An 18,580-nucleotide genomic window follows, 5' to 3' on the forward strand; every position below is an offset into this window, starting at 1 on the left:
CAACATCCGCCAGCGCAATCAACAGGGTCGCGCCGAAGGAGACCTCGCCAACGACGCCGCGGAGCCACCCGGCTCAGGCTCGCAGAGGTCAACGTGAAACCCTCGCAGCGGATGGAAGCGCTCAAGCCTCCACCACACCTCCCGCCGCAGGCGCCAGCCCGGCGGACCCAACGCGCGTGCGCGGGCCAGAGGGTACGCCCTCGCGAGCGCGCGGTGAGCCGGGCGCGTCACCCGGCCGGCGGGCGCGCGGGCGCGCGGCCGAGGAGCTCGGGCGCGCTGCGAGTCGGCGTCGGCGTCCGTGCGCGCTGCGGGCCGAGGCTGTGTGGGCTGAGGCGACGAGCGAGGCGGCGGCGCCCCAGAGCCGAGGGGACGCGCGGGTGTCGCGCAGCGGGAGCGGACGCTTTGGAGCAGTCGCGGGACCCCGGCGGGAGAGCTCAGCTTCACCGCTGCTCTCCTGGGGGGCGCCGGTCGCTTCCCGGGCCCGGAGCGGCCGCCGCCCCGGGAGACGCGCGGTGACACGGGCCTAAGGCGCCGCGGGCCGCGAGCGTCCGCGCCGCTCCGACCCGTGCGGCCCGGTGCGGGCTGGGGACGAGCGCCGGGGCAGGTGCAGCCCCCGGGGCCCGCGAGCGAGGTGCCCACCGTGCGTCTCGGCCCGTCCCGGCTCGCAGCGGCCGCGCGCCCCTCTCCGGGGCCGGAGCCCGGTCGGCGCCCCGCCTTCTCCGGGGAGCGCCCGGCGGGAGCGGCCCGGACCCTGGGCTCGCGCGGGAGACGAGGCGCCACAAACTTTGCCTTTTATTGTTCTTAGCCCTTTAAGTGCCAGGGGCTCTGTTGGGCTGGAAAAATGTCCTTCTTCAATTTCCGTAAGATCTTCAAGTTGGGGAGCGAGAAGAAGAAGAAACAGTACGAACACGTGAAGAGAGACCTGAACCCCGAAGAGTTTTGGGAGATTATCGGAGAACTGGGCGACGGAGCCTTTGGGAAAGTGTATAAGGTAAGTGGGAGAAAACGGGAAGTTGGTTTAGGAGATGAAACGCCCGCCTGTCCGGAGTGGCACGAGGACTTCACCGCCACAGCCCTTCCCGAGGCTTGCCCGCTCCTTGGCTTTGTAGGTTGAAACTTCGGTTCAGCATCCAAGCAGTGGCTCGGAAGGTAGGGCTTACAGAATCCCGTGGGCCGGATGCAGTTTCGATAGTGATGGTTCTGCAGTCTACCCTGTCAAACTTCTGAAAGAAATGAGTGTAATTTAATGGGAGGAGCGGGCGGTTGTGGCCCTCAAGTCTTTTAAAATCGGAAACTCATTAGCTTTTTCCCTGTGCTAATGTTTGTTTACTAATGGCGTTGGCGTGTGTGCATGAAACAGGTAACTTTATGGAGATGGGGACATCCAGCTGCCAGTATCTATAATTCAAATAAAGCGAGCAAAAGATGCATTGCCAGCTTGGAGTCTGTTCTTGAGTTGGTTGCTTGGCCACATGGGATGGAATTTCTGACAGAATTTTTTCGTTTCATCCTAGTTTTGAAATATGATAAGCATGGGCTAGGAGGCAATACCGGTGCTTGAGGAATCAAAAAACTATACGAGTATTTATTTATTTCAATAGAGGTTTGATGTTTCAACACAGAGGTGTGAATGTTAACTGTTTACACTGTCCTAGGAAGTATATGAATGATGTAATTGGAATATTTACTTACTGAAGGGTGAGGTTTTTATGAGCCACAGTTAAGGGGAAGGACCCACAGGTTGCCTAGAAGTGAAAACATAAATTCTAGACTTTTTAGTCTCACATAGTTTGTATCCTATAAAAGTCCTGAGAGGTGAGCAGGTAAGTGACAGTGTCCACCTGTCCATGGAGGGGGACACTGAAGCGCAGAAATAGTTCACGGCCACATTGATTCAGTCTAGCCTTGAACCCAGGTCTTCTGTTCCCGGATGTAGTGTGTTTTCACTTTAACTTCATTCAGTAGAAAGCATGTCCTCTATCTTCTAAGCATAGGACACTGTCTTGTAATAATGTGTACCTTGAATGCGTTCTGTCAAAATCCCAGTCGTTTTTTTATCCAGTCTGAAAGACACACTTTGAGTGCTCTGTGTGTTTTCAGAACATCTTGTTCACATGGCTACTGTAGCACTTGTCACATATAACTGACATTTTCATGTTTATATAATAAAATTAAGGTCCTAAGTCTCCCATTTGAATCTGTTCCTTAGTACGTGCATTTCCTCTTGTATTTGTTGAAATGAAATAGTGTATGTTATCTGCAGATGAATGTTATTGAAAGTGGGCATATAGTATGGTTTCAGCAAGAGCTTACTGTATAAGATGCCCGGTAGGAAGGACGTTTGTGTGTGGTAGGAAAATCATTCTAGGGGAGACTCATTTAGTACTGGCCATCAGAGCCAGCTGGGTGGGCATGACCAAAATAACCACCTCTTCCAGCTTTGGTTTTCTTAGTTGTAAAACCATCGTTGTAAACGTTTCTTCAGATCTTTCCACCTATTAATGTCTTCTGAATATGCAGTTACTGAGGAAAGGTAACGATTAACTCATAAGGGACCTGGAATTTCATAGTGAGAAGGTGGTCAGTGATCACAGTTTTCATGGTGTGAAGACATTTCATCAAATATAAACAGCATAGGATCAAGAGCATGGGCTTCTATACCAGAGCAGTTGCTTCCCCAACCCCCTCCACAGTAGTCTGTGACCTTGGGCAAGGTACCTATTTATTCAGTGACTGATTTCCCGCATTAGAACGCCTACTCAGTATCTGTAGTATAAATACATAGGAAGTATAAGGCAGCCAGAAGGGTTCAATAGATGGTACAGATTTCTGTTATTGACTGTAGAGGTTGTAGAAGCAAAATATGGGATGGGAGAGAGGAAAGGGACCCACAAGCTATTGACTGGTATCTAGGGCAGATGTGCAGTTTTACTCTGCAGAAGGTGATGTGTAATCCTATTGCAGTGTTAGTTGAAATTTCTTGAAAAATTTGAGACACTGTGTAGCTCAACATTACCAAGTGCCTAGCATAATTCCTGGGGGCTTAAAGATTGCTTTACAATGATATTGACTAACACAAACTAGTTGTGTCTGTTTTTGAGGAGTCAGGCAGGAATTTTGTTTTGTTTCTGTTTTTAACAAATTTACATTTAAGCTTATCTGACTTTTTGGTTTTCTTTTTCCTTTTCCAAAAATTGTTTATTTTTCAGAATTTTCTGGAAGTTGTAAACTTATGTGAGGGAAACTAGACTTCTTTTTGTGGGGTAGATGCTATCATACCTTAATATTTTTGGTAGTGTGCAGTAGACAACTATTTTAAAACTTGACTCCAGCTACCATTTGCTTATGGAAATTGGTGAGTGTTAAAAGGTTAAGTCATAACTGGGCAGTCGTGTTGTGTTCTTAGGTTTTAAAATCGGGTTTCCATCATAGAGTCCTACTCTTTCCACTCAGCCCAGATCTGTATGGGGTTACTTGTGTGCTTGAAAAATCCCTGCTGTTTTAAATTTGTTTTCTTTTTAATGTAGAGTAGTTAAATGTCAATGAGGATATGTAACATCCTTCATTTAATCAGAAACAAAAAGATAACATAAAAATATATATATTGAGTAGCAATTCTAGAAACTGTTTTACCTATTAAAGTAGGTGAAAGTCCTAGCTGTGTGCTGTGTCACAACTGACAGGCCTATGCCTTTTAGAAAGTAGTGAAACATGTAATTCTTGTGTGTGTGTGTTCAGGTGATAATCAAATAAGTTTACACTGACAGCATCAGGGTCAAGGAATTCTGTTGCACCTCAAAACTCTCCATTTAGTTCTATAAGTGTTTGAGCATTTAAAATAGAATCATATTAAGTGTGTGCTGTGCCTTCCCTTTCAGGATCATTAATGTTTGTTTGTTACATGACCTTGGTTATTATCTGTTGCTGTGGTTAGCTCATTTTCATTGTTGCTCCGCATCCGTTACAGGGTTATATGGCACTCATTTGACATTTTACTGCTAGTAGGCATGCTGATTGTTTCTAAGTTTTGACGCTGACATAAAACACTAGGATACTTCACTAAGGCTTAAGTTAGGAGTAGCATGGCTTTGTTTCTGGAGAAGTATGACTTTCATTTTACTAGATGCTATCACACTAAGTAAACTATTTTACATTCCTACTGGCTGTGTAAAGATGTCTTTGATTTTCATTTTTGTCAACATTTGGTACTTTTAGAATTTTTGACCATCTGATTATTAATATATGCTTTTTATGTTTGTTGTAGTTTAAATTTTTTATATCCCATTCTTTTGTTCATTTTCTTATTAATACATTATGCATCTATATGTAGTATACACATATGTAGTAGTATATTCATGTATATTCCAAAAGTGTACATATATATAATTTTAACCATTTTCCAGTTTGGTATTGTAAATACCTTCTCATTCTGGGCCTTGTCTTTCTATTCTCATTACAGTCTTTGTTGAGAGACTTCTTCAAATCAGAAGAGTACAATTTTTCAGTTTTTTTCTTTTTAAGCTAATGTTTATTTCTAAGGCATTCATTATCATGAAGATATTCTACTTTAACTTCCAAAAGCTTTAGAATTTTACCTGTAAGAAGTTCACAGTTTGCATAGATTACTATATTTTTGTGTGTGGCGTGCGGTAGGGATCCAGTCCTGTGTGCTGTGTTGCTGTCCGCCCACCAATCAGGGTCTCTCCCTTAAGGACTGTTACTGCTCTGAAGTGTTTTATCTACTGTATATATCTACTACTTTCTGCAGTTTTCAATTTATCAGTCGATTCCTGTGTCACTATCTGACTATTTTAAGCATTGAAGTAAGTTCCTATTGGAGTAAGACAGCCCCTTAGCTTTTTCAAGTCCCTCAAGTCCCTAGTATATTCCTGGCCGTTACAACTTCTGTGTTTGTTTTAGAAATACCTTGACTGAAGTTCAAAACAAACAAAAATAACAAAGAAAAAGCCAACAAAAATCCCGCAAAACATTGTGCTGTTTTTTATGTTATTGAATTTATGTGTCAGTGTTGAGAAAATCGTCATGTCTCGCTGTGTATATTTTAACCTCCATTTTTATCTTTCCTCAGTAATGGGTTCTAGTTTTTTCCTGGAAGTCTTGGGGGCACAAACTCCTTCCAAGAGACCTTATGTTTAGGATTTCTTTCTTGATTTTGTGTAAAACCTTTAGTGACCTTCTGAGAAAGAATCCATAGGAAGTATATTTTTGACCTTGCCTGTTGGAATATCTTCTTTTTATAATACTGGGAGTAGCGTGTAGAATTCTACTTCGAAACAGGTTTTTCTAAAATTTTTAAGAATGAGAATTTTTCTGATTTTGTTCCATTCATTTCTTTTGGCTTTAAGTGTTGATGTTGAAAATCTGATGTCAGTTTGTTTCTCGATTCCTTGGGATCTTTCTCTCTTCACAACTTCTAGGATTTACTTTCATTTTTTGGTAGCTTGTGAGACAGATATGCACCCCGCTCCCTGCCCTTCCTGCTGGACTTAGTGCTTTCAGTGCAGGGTTCATATCCTTCGCTTTCTGTGGCATTTTCCTATATTATTTATTTGGCAATTTCTGCCCCTGCCCCAATAGCTCCTGTCTGGGTTTTAAGATTCTCTGTCTCTAAATTCAGAGGCTACTTACTATCCTTCCTGAGTTCTCAGGATCCTGTGGCACACCTGGCTGCTCTTTCCTGTTTAAAGCCTTCTGTTGGCTTTTATTTTCCTGTTTCTTCTATGTTTACTTTCCAGGCTCCTTTGCTAGCTCATAGTTAAGTGTTGAGTTTCTTAGGATTTGCATCTGTCATTTTCTTTCTCCCTCCCCCTCTCCCCTCTTTTCTTTCTCTATACCCTAGGTGCTCTGGAACTCTCTGTGCTGATGAGGCTGGCTTTGAATTTACAACCACCCTTCTGCTTCTGCCTCCTGAGTACTAGGATTACAGACATGCTACCACCTTAGTTTCCTTTTCTCCTTTGCTTATGAGAGTCTCATGTCCCATGCTTTAATTACCACCTTAATGTAGTTTATGCCTGTGCTCAAAGATTGTTCTCAAAGTTTGAATTACACATCCAGCTGTCCCTTAGTAGTGTCTTGGCTTTTTTTTTTTTTTTAAACAACAACAACAACAACAAAACAGGTCTTGCTATATATCTCTGGTTGGGCCTAGGCTCCTTAGCTTCCTAAGTGCTGGGATTACAGGCTTGGTGATGTAATTTTATGTGGCTGTCAGGAATTTAGAATTGGGTTGACATTTACCTTAAACAAGTCCAGAACATGAGTCCCATATTGTTAGCCCCTAGTTTATTCATGTGGTCTGTTTAGTATTTACTTACCATCTGGAGCTACTGTGTGCTACACCTTTTCTGTTGAGATAGGGGTCTTGTGTAGTTAGCACAGTATGCTTTGATCTTCCTGCTTCTTCCTCCAAATTCTGGGATTACTGACGTAGTGGGCCATTCCTGGCTTTTATTTTTAATTTCATTTTCCAATTAGCTTACAAAGTAGGTTTCTCAGTGGCATTTCACACATGCTTAGTTTTGGTTGACCCTCTCTGCGCCCCCCTCCCCCCCATGTTCTGTTCTTGCTCTCCGTCTTCCTTAATTGCTAACTCCTAGTCCTGTTTCCCCTTCCACTTCAGCAACTTGTTGTTTACCTAACACCAAAATGTGTATACATTTTTATTTTTGGTTAATTAATTGATTTGTGTGTGTGTGTGGGTGTGTGTGTAGGTCCTTGTGCTACAAGACCTGTGATGGTCAAATGACAACTCTCAGGAGTTGATCCTCCCTGGGATAGAACTCTAGTTGTCAGTTCTGCCCCGGATATGCCTCTACCTTCTGAGACATCTGGCTGGTCCAAGTAAATTATACCTGATAAACAGATCTTGATTCCCTTCCCTCCCCTTCCTCCCTCCCTTCCTTCCTCCCCACCCTCCCTTCTTCCCTCTCTCTTGCTCTCTTGCTCTTCCCCCCCCCCCCCCCCCCCCGTAGTGTTTTTAGTCAACTGCTCTGTCTTACTTGTTCTACTGTGGTTGTTATTGCTGTTTTGGGCTTGATACCAGTTAATTCTTTTGAGTAAGGTTATATTTTTGGTATAATGAGTGAGACCATTTGATTTTTTTTCTACAGTATTAAATTTTTTTTTAAATGTTACAGTTTACAGTCTATTTTCTTGGTAGCATTTGGATTACTTTTACTTTTTGTATACTAATCATAAGATTATTCTGTGTACATAAGTGGTTTTTCTCATGTATATGTGTGTATATGCATTTTTTTTCCTTGTGTTGAAGTGTGAGTGCACAAGTGAACAGAGGCTCAAGGTTCACTTGCTCTCTCTACTTATTCATTCAGGCAAAGTAAGAGGTCTTTCAGCTGAACTCAGCTTGCTGGCTAAGCTATTCTGGCTAGCCAGCTTCCTCCGGGAGCGCTGCTTACCCTTTCCTAATGCTGGAATTACAGGCAGGCTACCATGACTACATAGAATTTTCCTGTTGTTTTGGAAATCTGAACACATCCTCATGCTTCTATGTAAGCTCTTTAACCACTGAGCAGTCTCCTCAGATGGAAGATGTTTTTATAGTCCAGACTAGCATAGAATTTGTAGCCCAGGTTGCCCTTAAATTTGTATTTGTAGTGTTCCTGTCTCTGATTCTCAGGTGTTGAGATTGCAGGCTTATGCCACCTTACCTGGTAGCATCAGTATTTTCGCGTGTGTGTTTGTGTGTTTGCGTGCGCGCGTGTCCACATGCACCTTCATTGTGTTGGATGTGTACCTGGGAATGGATATAAGTATTTTTGTGAATTTACACTCCCACCAGGAGGCTTCTAGAAGTATTTTGGTAAATTTTTGATTACTATAACCGATTGAGTATAAAGAATAGAGTATTATTTGGTTTATGGTCCTGGAGTTAGGATCATCTAAGAGCTTGGCACAACATCTGCTTAACATCTGGTGAGAGCTTTTATGACAAGAAACATCATATGGAGACAGTAAATGTGTCAAGATTTGCCTAATAGCCTATTTTTCCAGTAATCTATTAACCCGTCAGTGGCCTCTGCTTATTGAAGCAGTTTCTGACTACAAAGTGTGTGCAAGGGAACTTCTTGATCATGACAAACTGATTTGAAGTTTGACTATGGCAGAGCCCTCATGATGCTTCCTTAAGTCCCATCTCCAGATATCATTATGTGTGAATTTGGGAATTAAATTTCCTGTATATGAAGTTTAACTCAGTTAAGTGCTTGTAAGGCCTGAGTTCAATCTCTGAGCACCTGTGTAGGTAGGCATCAAGTTTTTGCAATTTACTTTTAATAAGGGTTCAACCTCTCCTCTAGCCCACCATCCAGCAGAGGTAGTGGAAGAGAAAAGTTATTAGGGTATGGGGGGAGTAGATCTGTTCAGCAGTAGTTCTTTGGAGTCAAGCTCCATCTTCTTTGGCAGCAGTTCAGTCCCATAGCAAACACCAAATACAACTCAGCAGCTGCAGACCAGTCCTCTAGGCATACAGACACCACACATGAACCGGCAGCTACAATCCAGACCTTTCTGTAGGCAGACACTAGGCTGGAACACCAACTGGCCTGAGGTGAGACTTCGAAGTGTTGAGCTGCTGCAGGAGCCTCATGAACAGTTCTTGGACAAGTTTCTCTCTGGTATCACCACTAGTGGAGATCAACAACTCTATGTAAGGTGAACCAGTACGTGTGTGTCATTAGTGAAGAATAGTGAGGGGAACAAACCAAACCAAGGCTCAGTGCTCATCTTCCACTATCCGTGGGCTCATATTTAGACTCCTTCATTAAAGGTTCTTTCATGTGTTTGCTATATCCAAACATCCTTTCACCTGTGTCTGCTTTAGGAAAACATTCTTTTCTGTGTCTGCTTTAGCAAGACATCCTTTCACCTGTGTGCCCCAGCAAACCATCATTTGACATAACTAGCCCTTTCCCCCCCAAAAGAAAAAAAAAAAAAAAAACAACTAGGAAGTTTTCACTTCACACCTGTGTCAAACAGCTGGGACACTTGTGATCCCAGAGCTGGAAAGGTGCAAGCAGACAAACCCTTTCCCAGCTGTGGTAGCTTGTTGATGAGTCCCAGACCATTGAGAGCCCTTGTCTCAAAAAACAGTATGAGTAGTACCTGAGGAACAGCTGTGAGGGTGTCTACTTGCCTCTTCCCACACAAACACGAGCACGCTTGCGTGTGTATTAAATTAACATACACTTAAATAAACTTGTGTACACATGCAAACAGACACACACACACAGACACACACACAGACACACACACAGACACACACACACACACACACACAGAGTGCTTTATCCACCTATTTTCTAAGTCAATAAGAGAAACAGTTCTTTTCCAAGGTCCACAGCTGCTTGGATGTAAGATGCTGCTGCTACTGTATAAGTGTTGCTTCTTCATTATAAAAATTGGTGTGCTATTATATACCAAAATGGGAAGGGAAGGGTTTTAAATTTCAGAATAGTTTTTAATAGATGATGCTAATCCAAACTGCTGACTTTTTTTCATTCCTAAAACTTGTTTTTAGAAGGTTTTAAGTAAATAATTTCAAGATTATGAAAAGAAAAATGTAAAAAGCAAGACAACTTACTTTTTACCCCTCCATTTTCTTGTTAGCTTTCTGCTTTTTATATGGCTATAATTACTTAGTTCCCATACAAGGAGTAAAACAATATTTAGCCTTTCTTCTTTTAATCTATAAGATAATGAGTCAGCTTTGCCAGTTGATCAGTCTATTTCCTCACATGTTTTCCTATAAATTAATGCTGGGATATTAGGAGTGCTTTTTATGGAAAAATATTTGAATTAGTACTTCCTCTCTCTCATTCTTCCTTCTTCCCCCATCTATTTTCTTCTCTCCCTTTGGCCTTCCCATTCTCCTTTGTTCTTCTGTCTTGTCTCATTTCATCCCCCCCCCCCATGTATTGAAAATTGTGGCCTTTTAGTCATAATATATATTTCTATATTAATATATGGAATGTGCAATGTGTACAGATCAGTTAAAGATGAATTTTTGTTTCTTATTTGAACAGGTGAAAGACAACTATCTTTTTTTGTGAGTTAGTTTGATCATATTACCAAACTGTAATATAAATCTTCATTCATGCCATATGAGAGGATGGCATGATGAATCTTGGGAGAACCTGTAGTGCCTTATCCTGCACCTGAGGTCTCCAGGAAGTCTCCATGAGTTTTCTGAAAGTACACCTCTGTGTCAATGGCATTCAGCCTGTGTGTAGAGAGAATATTTTGTATATTGTATGGATGCATCACCTGCCAATTAAAAAGCCTATGGCCTATGGCTTAGGCAGAAAATAGATATGGGACATCTGGGAGGAGAAGGAATTCTGGGAACGAGCCAGGTGGCAGATTGGGTTGGGAAGATGTAATGAGATGGATGCATGGTACCTGAGCACAGGTAACCAGCCACATGGCAGACTGTAGGTTAAAATAAATGGGTTGTCTTTAGTTACTGTCTAGTCAGAGAAGAGCCTAGCTATATGGCCAAGGTATTTGTAAATATATTTTGAGTCAGAGTCCTATTTCTGGGAGCATGGGGCTGGGAGGAAGAACTGGGACCAAACTTCTACAAAAGCTTAAAGATTTTTTTTCTTTGAGACAGGCTCTTGTGAAGTAGTGCAGGCTGGTCTTGAACTTGGAGCCCATGTGTTTTAGCCTCCTAAGTGCCATGGTTATAGTTATGTACTATAATGCCCAGATTTTTTCTATGTTTTTCGTTGTGGTAGGATATGTATAATATTTATCATCTTTACTCCTTTACTTTTCAGTATTGGACCTGAGTATTTCTTTGTGGGGCTGTGGGTGGGTGGAGTGATGGACTTTGAGACAGGATCTTGCTACATAGCCCAGTCTGTCATGGCTCTTACTGTGTGTAACAGGCCCCCTTAATTCTCGCTTACCCTTTCTAATGCTGGGATTACCGGCATGTGTAACTATGCCTGGTACACCTTGACTGTTCTTTATATGTACTGTTAAGTGGGCTTAAATATGACAGAAATGTTCATCACCACTCCTACATGGCTACGTAACTCTTCATTTTGTAAAACTATAACTCTTTCCATTTAAAGACAATACAACTATTCTTTCTCCAACCCTCAGAAGCCATTATTCCACTTTATGATTTTGATTGCTTTAATTAAATCATATATGTCATTTTGTGATCGGCATCTTTCAGTTGCCCTTTGTTTAGGTTCAGCCATTTCTTTTTTTTCTTTTCTTTTTTTTTTTTTCTTTTTTTGTTTTTTTCGAGACAGGGTTTCTCTGTGTAGCCCTGGCTGTCCTGGAACTCACTCTGTAGACCAGGCTGGCCACCAAGGTTCAGCCATTTCTAGCTCATCAGAATTTCTACTTTTTTTTTGCCAAGCAGTGGTGGTGCACTCCTTTAATCCCAGTAACTAGGGAGGAAGAGGCAGGCAGATCTCTGAGTTCAAGGCCTGCCTGATCTACCAATTGATAATTCCAGGACAGCTAAGGCTACATAGAGAAATACTGATTTGAAAATAAACAAATAAACAAAACTCCCAAACCAACCAATCAACCAACCAAAAAAAAAAAAAAAAACAACAAAAAAAAACCACCAAACAAACAAAAAAAAACACCAAACATAACAACAAAAAGAAATTAATTTCTATATTTTTTCCTCTCCATATATTCATATATTTTACTTAGCCATTCCTTTGTAGATGGGATTTTGGGTTATTTCTGCATTTTAACAATTGTAAATAATGCTTCTATGAATTAAAGTGTATGCTTGCCTTTTTGAAACTTGCGGGAGTGTTGGACCAGATATAATGTCATTTTGTCATTTTAACCTTTTGAGAAGCTGCTGTACAGCTTCCCACAGTCAGCTGTATGACTCTGGTTTAGCCTTCTCCACTTTTTTTTTTTTTTTTTTTTTTTTGCTAATATTGTTCCTTTTAAAAGCTAGTCACTCTAATGAGTGAGGTAGTATTTGTTGTAGTTTCTTTTTGCATTTTTCTAATTAGTGGTGCACCATATACTTATTGGCTATCCTTATATCATCTTTGAAGAAACTGTGCTGGAGTCCTTTGCTTATGTATTTCATATATACATTATATATTGATGTATGCATGGTGTATGTGTTTGGATACAGATGTGTTCATGTGTGTGTAGGCCGGAGGTCAGTGTTTGGTGTCTTTGGTGTTCAGTAGCTTTCCACTTTACTTTGTGAGAAATGGGCTCTCATTGAACCTGGTGCTCACAGATTTGTCTAGATTAGCAGGTCTCAGTCTGTAGGTTGTGGTCCCTTGGGCTTGTCCACTGATCGCAGGGGTTGCCTGACACCATCAAAAAACACAGATATTTACAGTACGATTCAAAGTTACAATTATGAAATGGCAAAAAAAGAATTTTATGGTTGGGGGTCGACATAACATGAAGAACTGTATTAACGGGCTGCAGCATTAGGAAGGTTGTGAACCTCTGGTCTAGATTGTCTGTCCTGCAAGCCCCTGGGGTCTTCCTGTGTCTGCCTCCCCAGTACTGTTTTATGTGGGTACTGGGGATCTGAATTCAGGTCCTCATGCTTGTATGGCAAGCACTTTACTGATCGAGACATTTCCCCAGTTTCTCCTTTGCTCATTTTGAATTATATTTTTATTTTAAACAATTTATTTTAATCATGTTTGTGGGATATGTGCACAAAAGTACAGATGTCCATGATGTTGAATCACTTGAACTGTTGTGAGCTGCCTGATGTGGGTACTGAACTTGTGTTCTTTGTAAGAACAGTATGTGTTCTTAACTGCTGAGCAGTTAGTGTCACAGCCAAGGAATAATTTTCAAATATTAAGGCATTTCACCTCATGTATTCTTTTGTTTTGTTTTGTTTTGTTTTTCGAGACAGGGTTTCTCTGTATAGCCTTGGCTGTCCTGGAACTCACTCTGTAGACCAGGCTGGCCTCGAACTCAGAAATCCGCCTGCCTCTGCCTCTGCCTCCCAAGTGCTGGGATTAAAGGCATGCGCCACCACTGCCCGGCCACCTCATGTATTCTTAAAAACAATTAAATTTTATTTATTTTGTGTGTGTGTGTGTATGTGTGTGTGCTATAAGACACACGTGGAGGTCAGGAATAGTCTTTCTTTGTAGGTTCAGGGGATCAAACTCAGGTAATTAGTCTTGGCAGCAGGTGCCTTTATACGCTGTATCATCTCCTTGGCCCTGTTAATGTATTCTTAGAGTTTTATAGTTTTAGGTGTTACATTTAGATTTATTAAAGGCTTGAATTTTTGTATGTGATACTAAATAAGGTACCAACCTAATTCTTTTGTACATGGATACTAATTTTCCTAGCATGATTTCTAGAAACAACTGTCTGTCCTGTCCCCATCTTTTATACCCTTGTTGAAGATGTTGAAGATCATGACCACACATGCCAGGCTTTTCTCTGAGATTCCATTAATCTGTCTGTCTTTATACCCATGTCTATTTTGATTACTGTAGCTTTGTAGTAAGTTTTGAAATAAGGTATTATGAGTCCTTGAGGTTTGTACTTCTTTATAAGATTGTTCTGACTATTTAGGGTTATTTGAAATCCCATATTTTAGGATGGCTTTTTTTATTTCTGAAAAAAACCTTGAGATTTTGAGTTTACATTGAATTTATAGCAATCTGTTGGCAATATTAACATTATTGTCTCTAATCTGTGAGCATACAGTCTGTTTCCATTTTTTTAATGTCTTTTTTTTCAGTAGTGTTTGGTTGTTTTCACTGTACAGCTTTTCTGTCTTGATTAATTTTGAAATGCTTCATTTTTTTTTTACAGTGCAGTTGTAAATGCAACTAAGAGTCATAAATGTTGAAAGCATTTATTTTTCTTAAATTAATTCTTGAAGGTAGTATACCTTTGTCTTATTTTTAAATATTTATCTTGAAACTCTTTGTTGTCTCAGTTTTCCATATTTTATCTTTCACTGTTGCTTTTAGCATGTTCAGGCCACTCAGAGTCAGCAACTGAAGGAAGTGGGACAGTGATGTAATCTGAGAGTTGGTAGACATTTTAAGTGTCCTTATGCTTTGGACAGTTGCGGTCTTACCACTTGTTGGGTGGTGGAAATTATACCCTTTGCCTTTGAACCCCCAGAATCAGAAGTGGCCAAATTAACAGAATCAATATTAGATCAGTATTAGGGATTGGATTTCATCTTTGTCTTTCAATTTTTTTTTTTTACAATTTATTTTATATTTATCCTGTATGGGGTTCAATCTTTCTTTTTAGAGTGACACCTTTGTGGGGCTGGAATCAACTTGATTTTCTTTGTAGTGCATTTAAATTTCTTTTTCTCTTTTTTAGGTGCTTTAATTTCCTGCTGAGATTCTTACTAAAATTTGCTTGTTATAAAAATATTATGTAGTCTCAGAAAATGTAGAACTGTGGAAATAAAATAGAATTTAAAAATTCCTCACCAGCCAAGTAGTGTAACCACTGTTTAAAAAAGTAGTGTATGAGAGTCTAGTTTTTACCCTCCTTTGTTTAGAACATAAAAGCAATACAGAGAACTCAGGTGAATTATGTTTTCCCACAGTTCTCTATTTATGTAAAGTAGCCATACTATATTGTTAAGTTATGCAGATATAAATATAATGACTTTGAATGTCCGTGGCTGGTCCTTGAAACCTTTTATCAAGAGAAGTTATATTTTAAATGAATTTTTAACTACTTGTTATCCTGTTCTTACTTTTTATTAATATTTGTTTAATTATTTTATGAATCTTTATGTAGGGCTGATAGAGCATGTGTTTAGCATCTTCAAGACTGGGTTCAATCCCAAGCTCTGTATTAAACAAGACAAGACAAAACTAAAAATACTTTAAGCTTCAAATTAGGAGTTTTCATACATTTGGTTATTGTGTAGGTGACTTTTTTTAGGGTCATGGCCCTCTAACAGTGCTTATTTCAGCTTGGATGTTCTAGGGTTCTTTGGAACCAGATTCCAATGAGTGATTATTTTCAGGCAGACAAGTAAGAAGCCTTTTTTTGGTTTTTTTTGGTTTTTTTTTTTTGTTGTTGTTGTTTTTTCTTTTTGTGCCAGGAATTGGAGTTGGGGCTTCTCAGATGTTAAGCATGCCTGTGTGCAGAGCTATACTTTCAGCTTTTTGATACACTAATTTAACTTTTGTTTGTTATATTAAGCAGAAAGATACCATTGTTGGTTTAACATATCTAGGGCAGTGGGATATAAGAATTTGTTACAGTAAGGAATTTTAGAGATTACCTAATGTTACTCTTTTTTTTTTCTTTTCTCCATTCTGTTCACTAGAGCTAATACTTCACTGTGTTCCTCTATCAGGACTGGTTGCTTTGGGTCTGTTCTTCCTACAGTGTTACAGTAAACTGGAAGAGAAAGGCTAAACTCTGGGTGATTTTGTCTGCCTCAGAGGAAAGTATTTTTAATTACTGGCTCAGCTTAGTACTTTCTAAAGGGGGATAAACCTCTCTCTCTATCTTTGTGTCTTTTCTTTTTTTCAATAACTATGAAAAGCAGCAAAGTGGGAGCTGCTTATTTCAATGCCATTTTAAAGTAGCTGTTGACCAGGTCTCAGTCATCGTGTAGCCACTCAGACTGCATCACTAACTCACATGTATCCTTAGTGTCATACAGTTACAACTCCTGGTCTGTCAGTCTCTAACCTATTGTAAGTGCCTTAGGAAGAAGCAGTGTGAGTATACTTACTGAACATTTCTCTGATGTGGAAAGTTCAGGAGAGCATCAGCAGTAGTACCTGCAAAATGGGAGTCATTATCTTCCAAGAAGATCTTGGAAAGGAGCACTCATTTAACAAATGCTGAACCTTAGTGTGGTGTTCTTTTCAACACTCCACAGGTGGAAGCAGGAGGAGCTCTAGTTTGAGGTTAGCCTAGAATACTGCAGCAGGATCCTATCACAAAGCCAGCCAGTCAGCCAACTGACCAAAGTGTCTCATTACTAAAGCTTCTAATGATCAGAGGATGGTATATGGAAAAACAGAAATTTCTGATAATGGTTAGTCAAATCTAATTCACAGGAGTCAAATTTAAAATTTCATATATTCACAGGGATAATATATAATATATAATATATAATATATAATATATAATATATATACAATATACAATATATACAATAGCAATTTAGATGGATTGGCAAAGTTTAGTTAGTTTTTTCCCTTTGGTGTAGAAAATAATAGCACATCTTTTTGTTTTGCTTTTATTTTTTGAAATAGGTTATAGTTTGGGTTGACACTCACCATGTAGCTCATGCTGGCCTCCAACTTGGAAGAATCCTCTTGCCTCAGCCCCCAAGTACTGGACATGCAAATGTGTATTAGTATACCCAACTTTATTTATTTTTTATTAATAGTGTATCTTAAAAGGAATCCTAGATTTGATACAATTTGATGGATTAGGAGATCCTGAGCTGGGCAGTGGTGGCGCACGCCTTTAATCCCAGCACTTGGGAGGCAAAGACAGGCAGATTTCTGAGTTCGAGGCCAGCCTGGTCTACAGAGTGAGTTCCAGGACAGCCAGAACTACACAGAGAAATCCTGTCTCGAAAAACCAAAACCAAAAAAAAAAAAAAAAAAAAAAAAAGATATCCTGGAGTGGTGGAGTAGTAAGGGAACATTATATATTTACAAGTCTCCCCACACCCCAGTCAGATGTTATGGTTACTGTTTCATTTAAGAAATGTTAATTGATCAGTCTTAGTGGCTGAGTTTCCGTTTTGGAGCTGTACAATGTGATTGAAAGGGGTTCTTATGAACGAACATCAAAGCTGATCAGTTTTTCTAGCATTGTTTTAAATAGTACTTTAATAACATTTTATGTATAAATTACTTATTTTATGAAATTATATTCTTATGATACAATGTGAGATGTGTGTAAGTATACAGTGTTCCCATACTGAAGCTATGTACACTTGTAGACAGATCACAGGCATGCATGTCCATGATGTAGCAGTGAAGATGGTGGAGGGGCCTGGCTTCTGACTTCTGCTGTTTTTCATAGTATTTGAATTCTCTAAATAAACATGCATGTAAAGAGTGGTGTTTTGGGGTTTTTTTGTTTGTTTGTTTTTTGAGATGACATCTCACTGTGTAGCTTTGGCTATTCTGGAACTATGTGTAGACCAGGCTTGCCTTGAAATCAGAGATGCTCCCACTGCTTCTTCCTTCAGAGTGCTAGGATTAAGGGCGTGCACCACCATGGCCAACTTGTAATGAGTTGGATTTGAACATGCATTTATCCACTCATCTGTTACTTGTTAGTAGTTTTCACACTTGGTCTTAACTGAAAGGCCAAGAAGTGACCATCAATAGTTTTTAAAAAGTGTATTTTATTTTTTAAAGGTAATAATGCAGTTTTGATAAAATGATAACACATAATATTAAAACATCGTATAAAAACAACCTAATTTGTTGTTGACCTAAAATTTAAGATCTGATTCCTAACCTTTAAAAAAGTGATCTTGAGGTGGGTGAACCCCAAGATTAGACACTTTCTACAAAGCCTGGTACTCAAGTTGGTATCCTGAGACCTACATGCTAGGAGAGACCTGACTTCCAAAAGTTATCCTTTGCATTCCATATGTACACATGGGTAGTATTCACTGTTAATAAACAACAAAATAAATAAAATATAATTGACAAGTAAATAACAACAGCAAATCCATATCTTGGCTCCTACTACTTACTCAAACCTTTAATTTGTAAACATTGGAAATGAGAAATTATTCAGCTACAGGGGAGGAAAATGGAAAACAGCAAAATGGAGCAAGGATAAGATAACCAAATAGCTGGAAAGGAGGTACTGAAAACGGTAAAGGATGTACGGAGTCGGAACAGAGCCTGTAGTTTACAGTCCTGACTTGGTCTGAGAGTCAGACTGATGGAAGATGGATTATTAGGAGAGAAGCATATAAACTTCATACAGATTTACATACATACCTCATAAAGGAACCAGGACTCAATGAAATGGTAGCACACATCTGCTTCAGAGTTTAGGTTGGTTGATGAGCTGTAGTTGTGGAAAGCTACACAATGATGCACAAAGATTACAGAGACAGGGTTGGTTGGTTTGTTTTTGTTTTTGATTTTTTTAAAAACAAGGTCTACCTGTATAGGATTTCCTGGTCTATCAAGAATATTCTATTAAGAGTAAAATGGGGCTAGAGAGATGGCTTTGGTGGTTAAGATTGTTGACTGCTCTTACTAGATGATCCAGGTTCAGTTCCCAGCTTCCATATAACTGTAACTTCAGCTCCAGGGAGTCCAGTGTTCTCTTGTGGCTTTCATGGGCTCTCCACACAAGTATATATAAACTCATACAAGCACACATGTAAAAACAATACATCTTTTTTAAAAAAGAAGAAAAAATGTTTCCTTTGGTGTACAAAGAAAAGGTATCTTTCTTGCTTTCCTTAAAAAAATATTGAAAGGGTTGTTTTCAGGAATGGGGATGGTGGGAATTTTTGTGTGTGGTGTTTTTCAAAGCCCTTGGTTGCAAGTAACCCTTGTGTCAGTGTGAT

At 39.9% G+C, this 18,580-nt stretch overlaps 1 protein-coding gene across 2 annotated transcripts in view; it reads left to right on the forward strand.

Annotated features, from left to right (window-relative positions):
* The first annotated feature begins 271 nt into the window (after positions 1-271).
* Slk (STE20 like kinase) overlaps positions 272-18,580 on the forward strand; it is a 54,128-nt gene continuing 35,819 nt past the window's right edge. For both annotated transcript variants that reach the window (XM_034496967.2, XM_034496969.2), the window contains exon 1: positions 272-991. In XM_034496967.2, the coding sequence (XP_034352858.1) occupies positions 842-991 (150 nt within the window). In that variant the 5' untranslated portion in view covers positions 272-841. The remainder of the gene's footprint in view (positions 992-18,580) is intronic.

Source organism: Arvicanthis niloticus, chromosome 1, assembly GCF_011762505.2.
Source record: "Arvicanthis niloticus isolate mArvNil1 chromosome 1, mArvNil1.pat.X, whole genome shotgun sequence".
Classification (NCBI taxonomy): Eukaryota; Metazoa; Chordata; class Mammalia; order Rodentia; family Muridae; genus Arvicanthis; species Arvicanthis niloticus.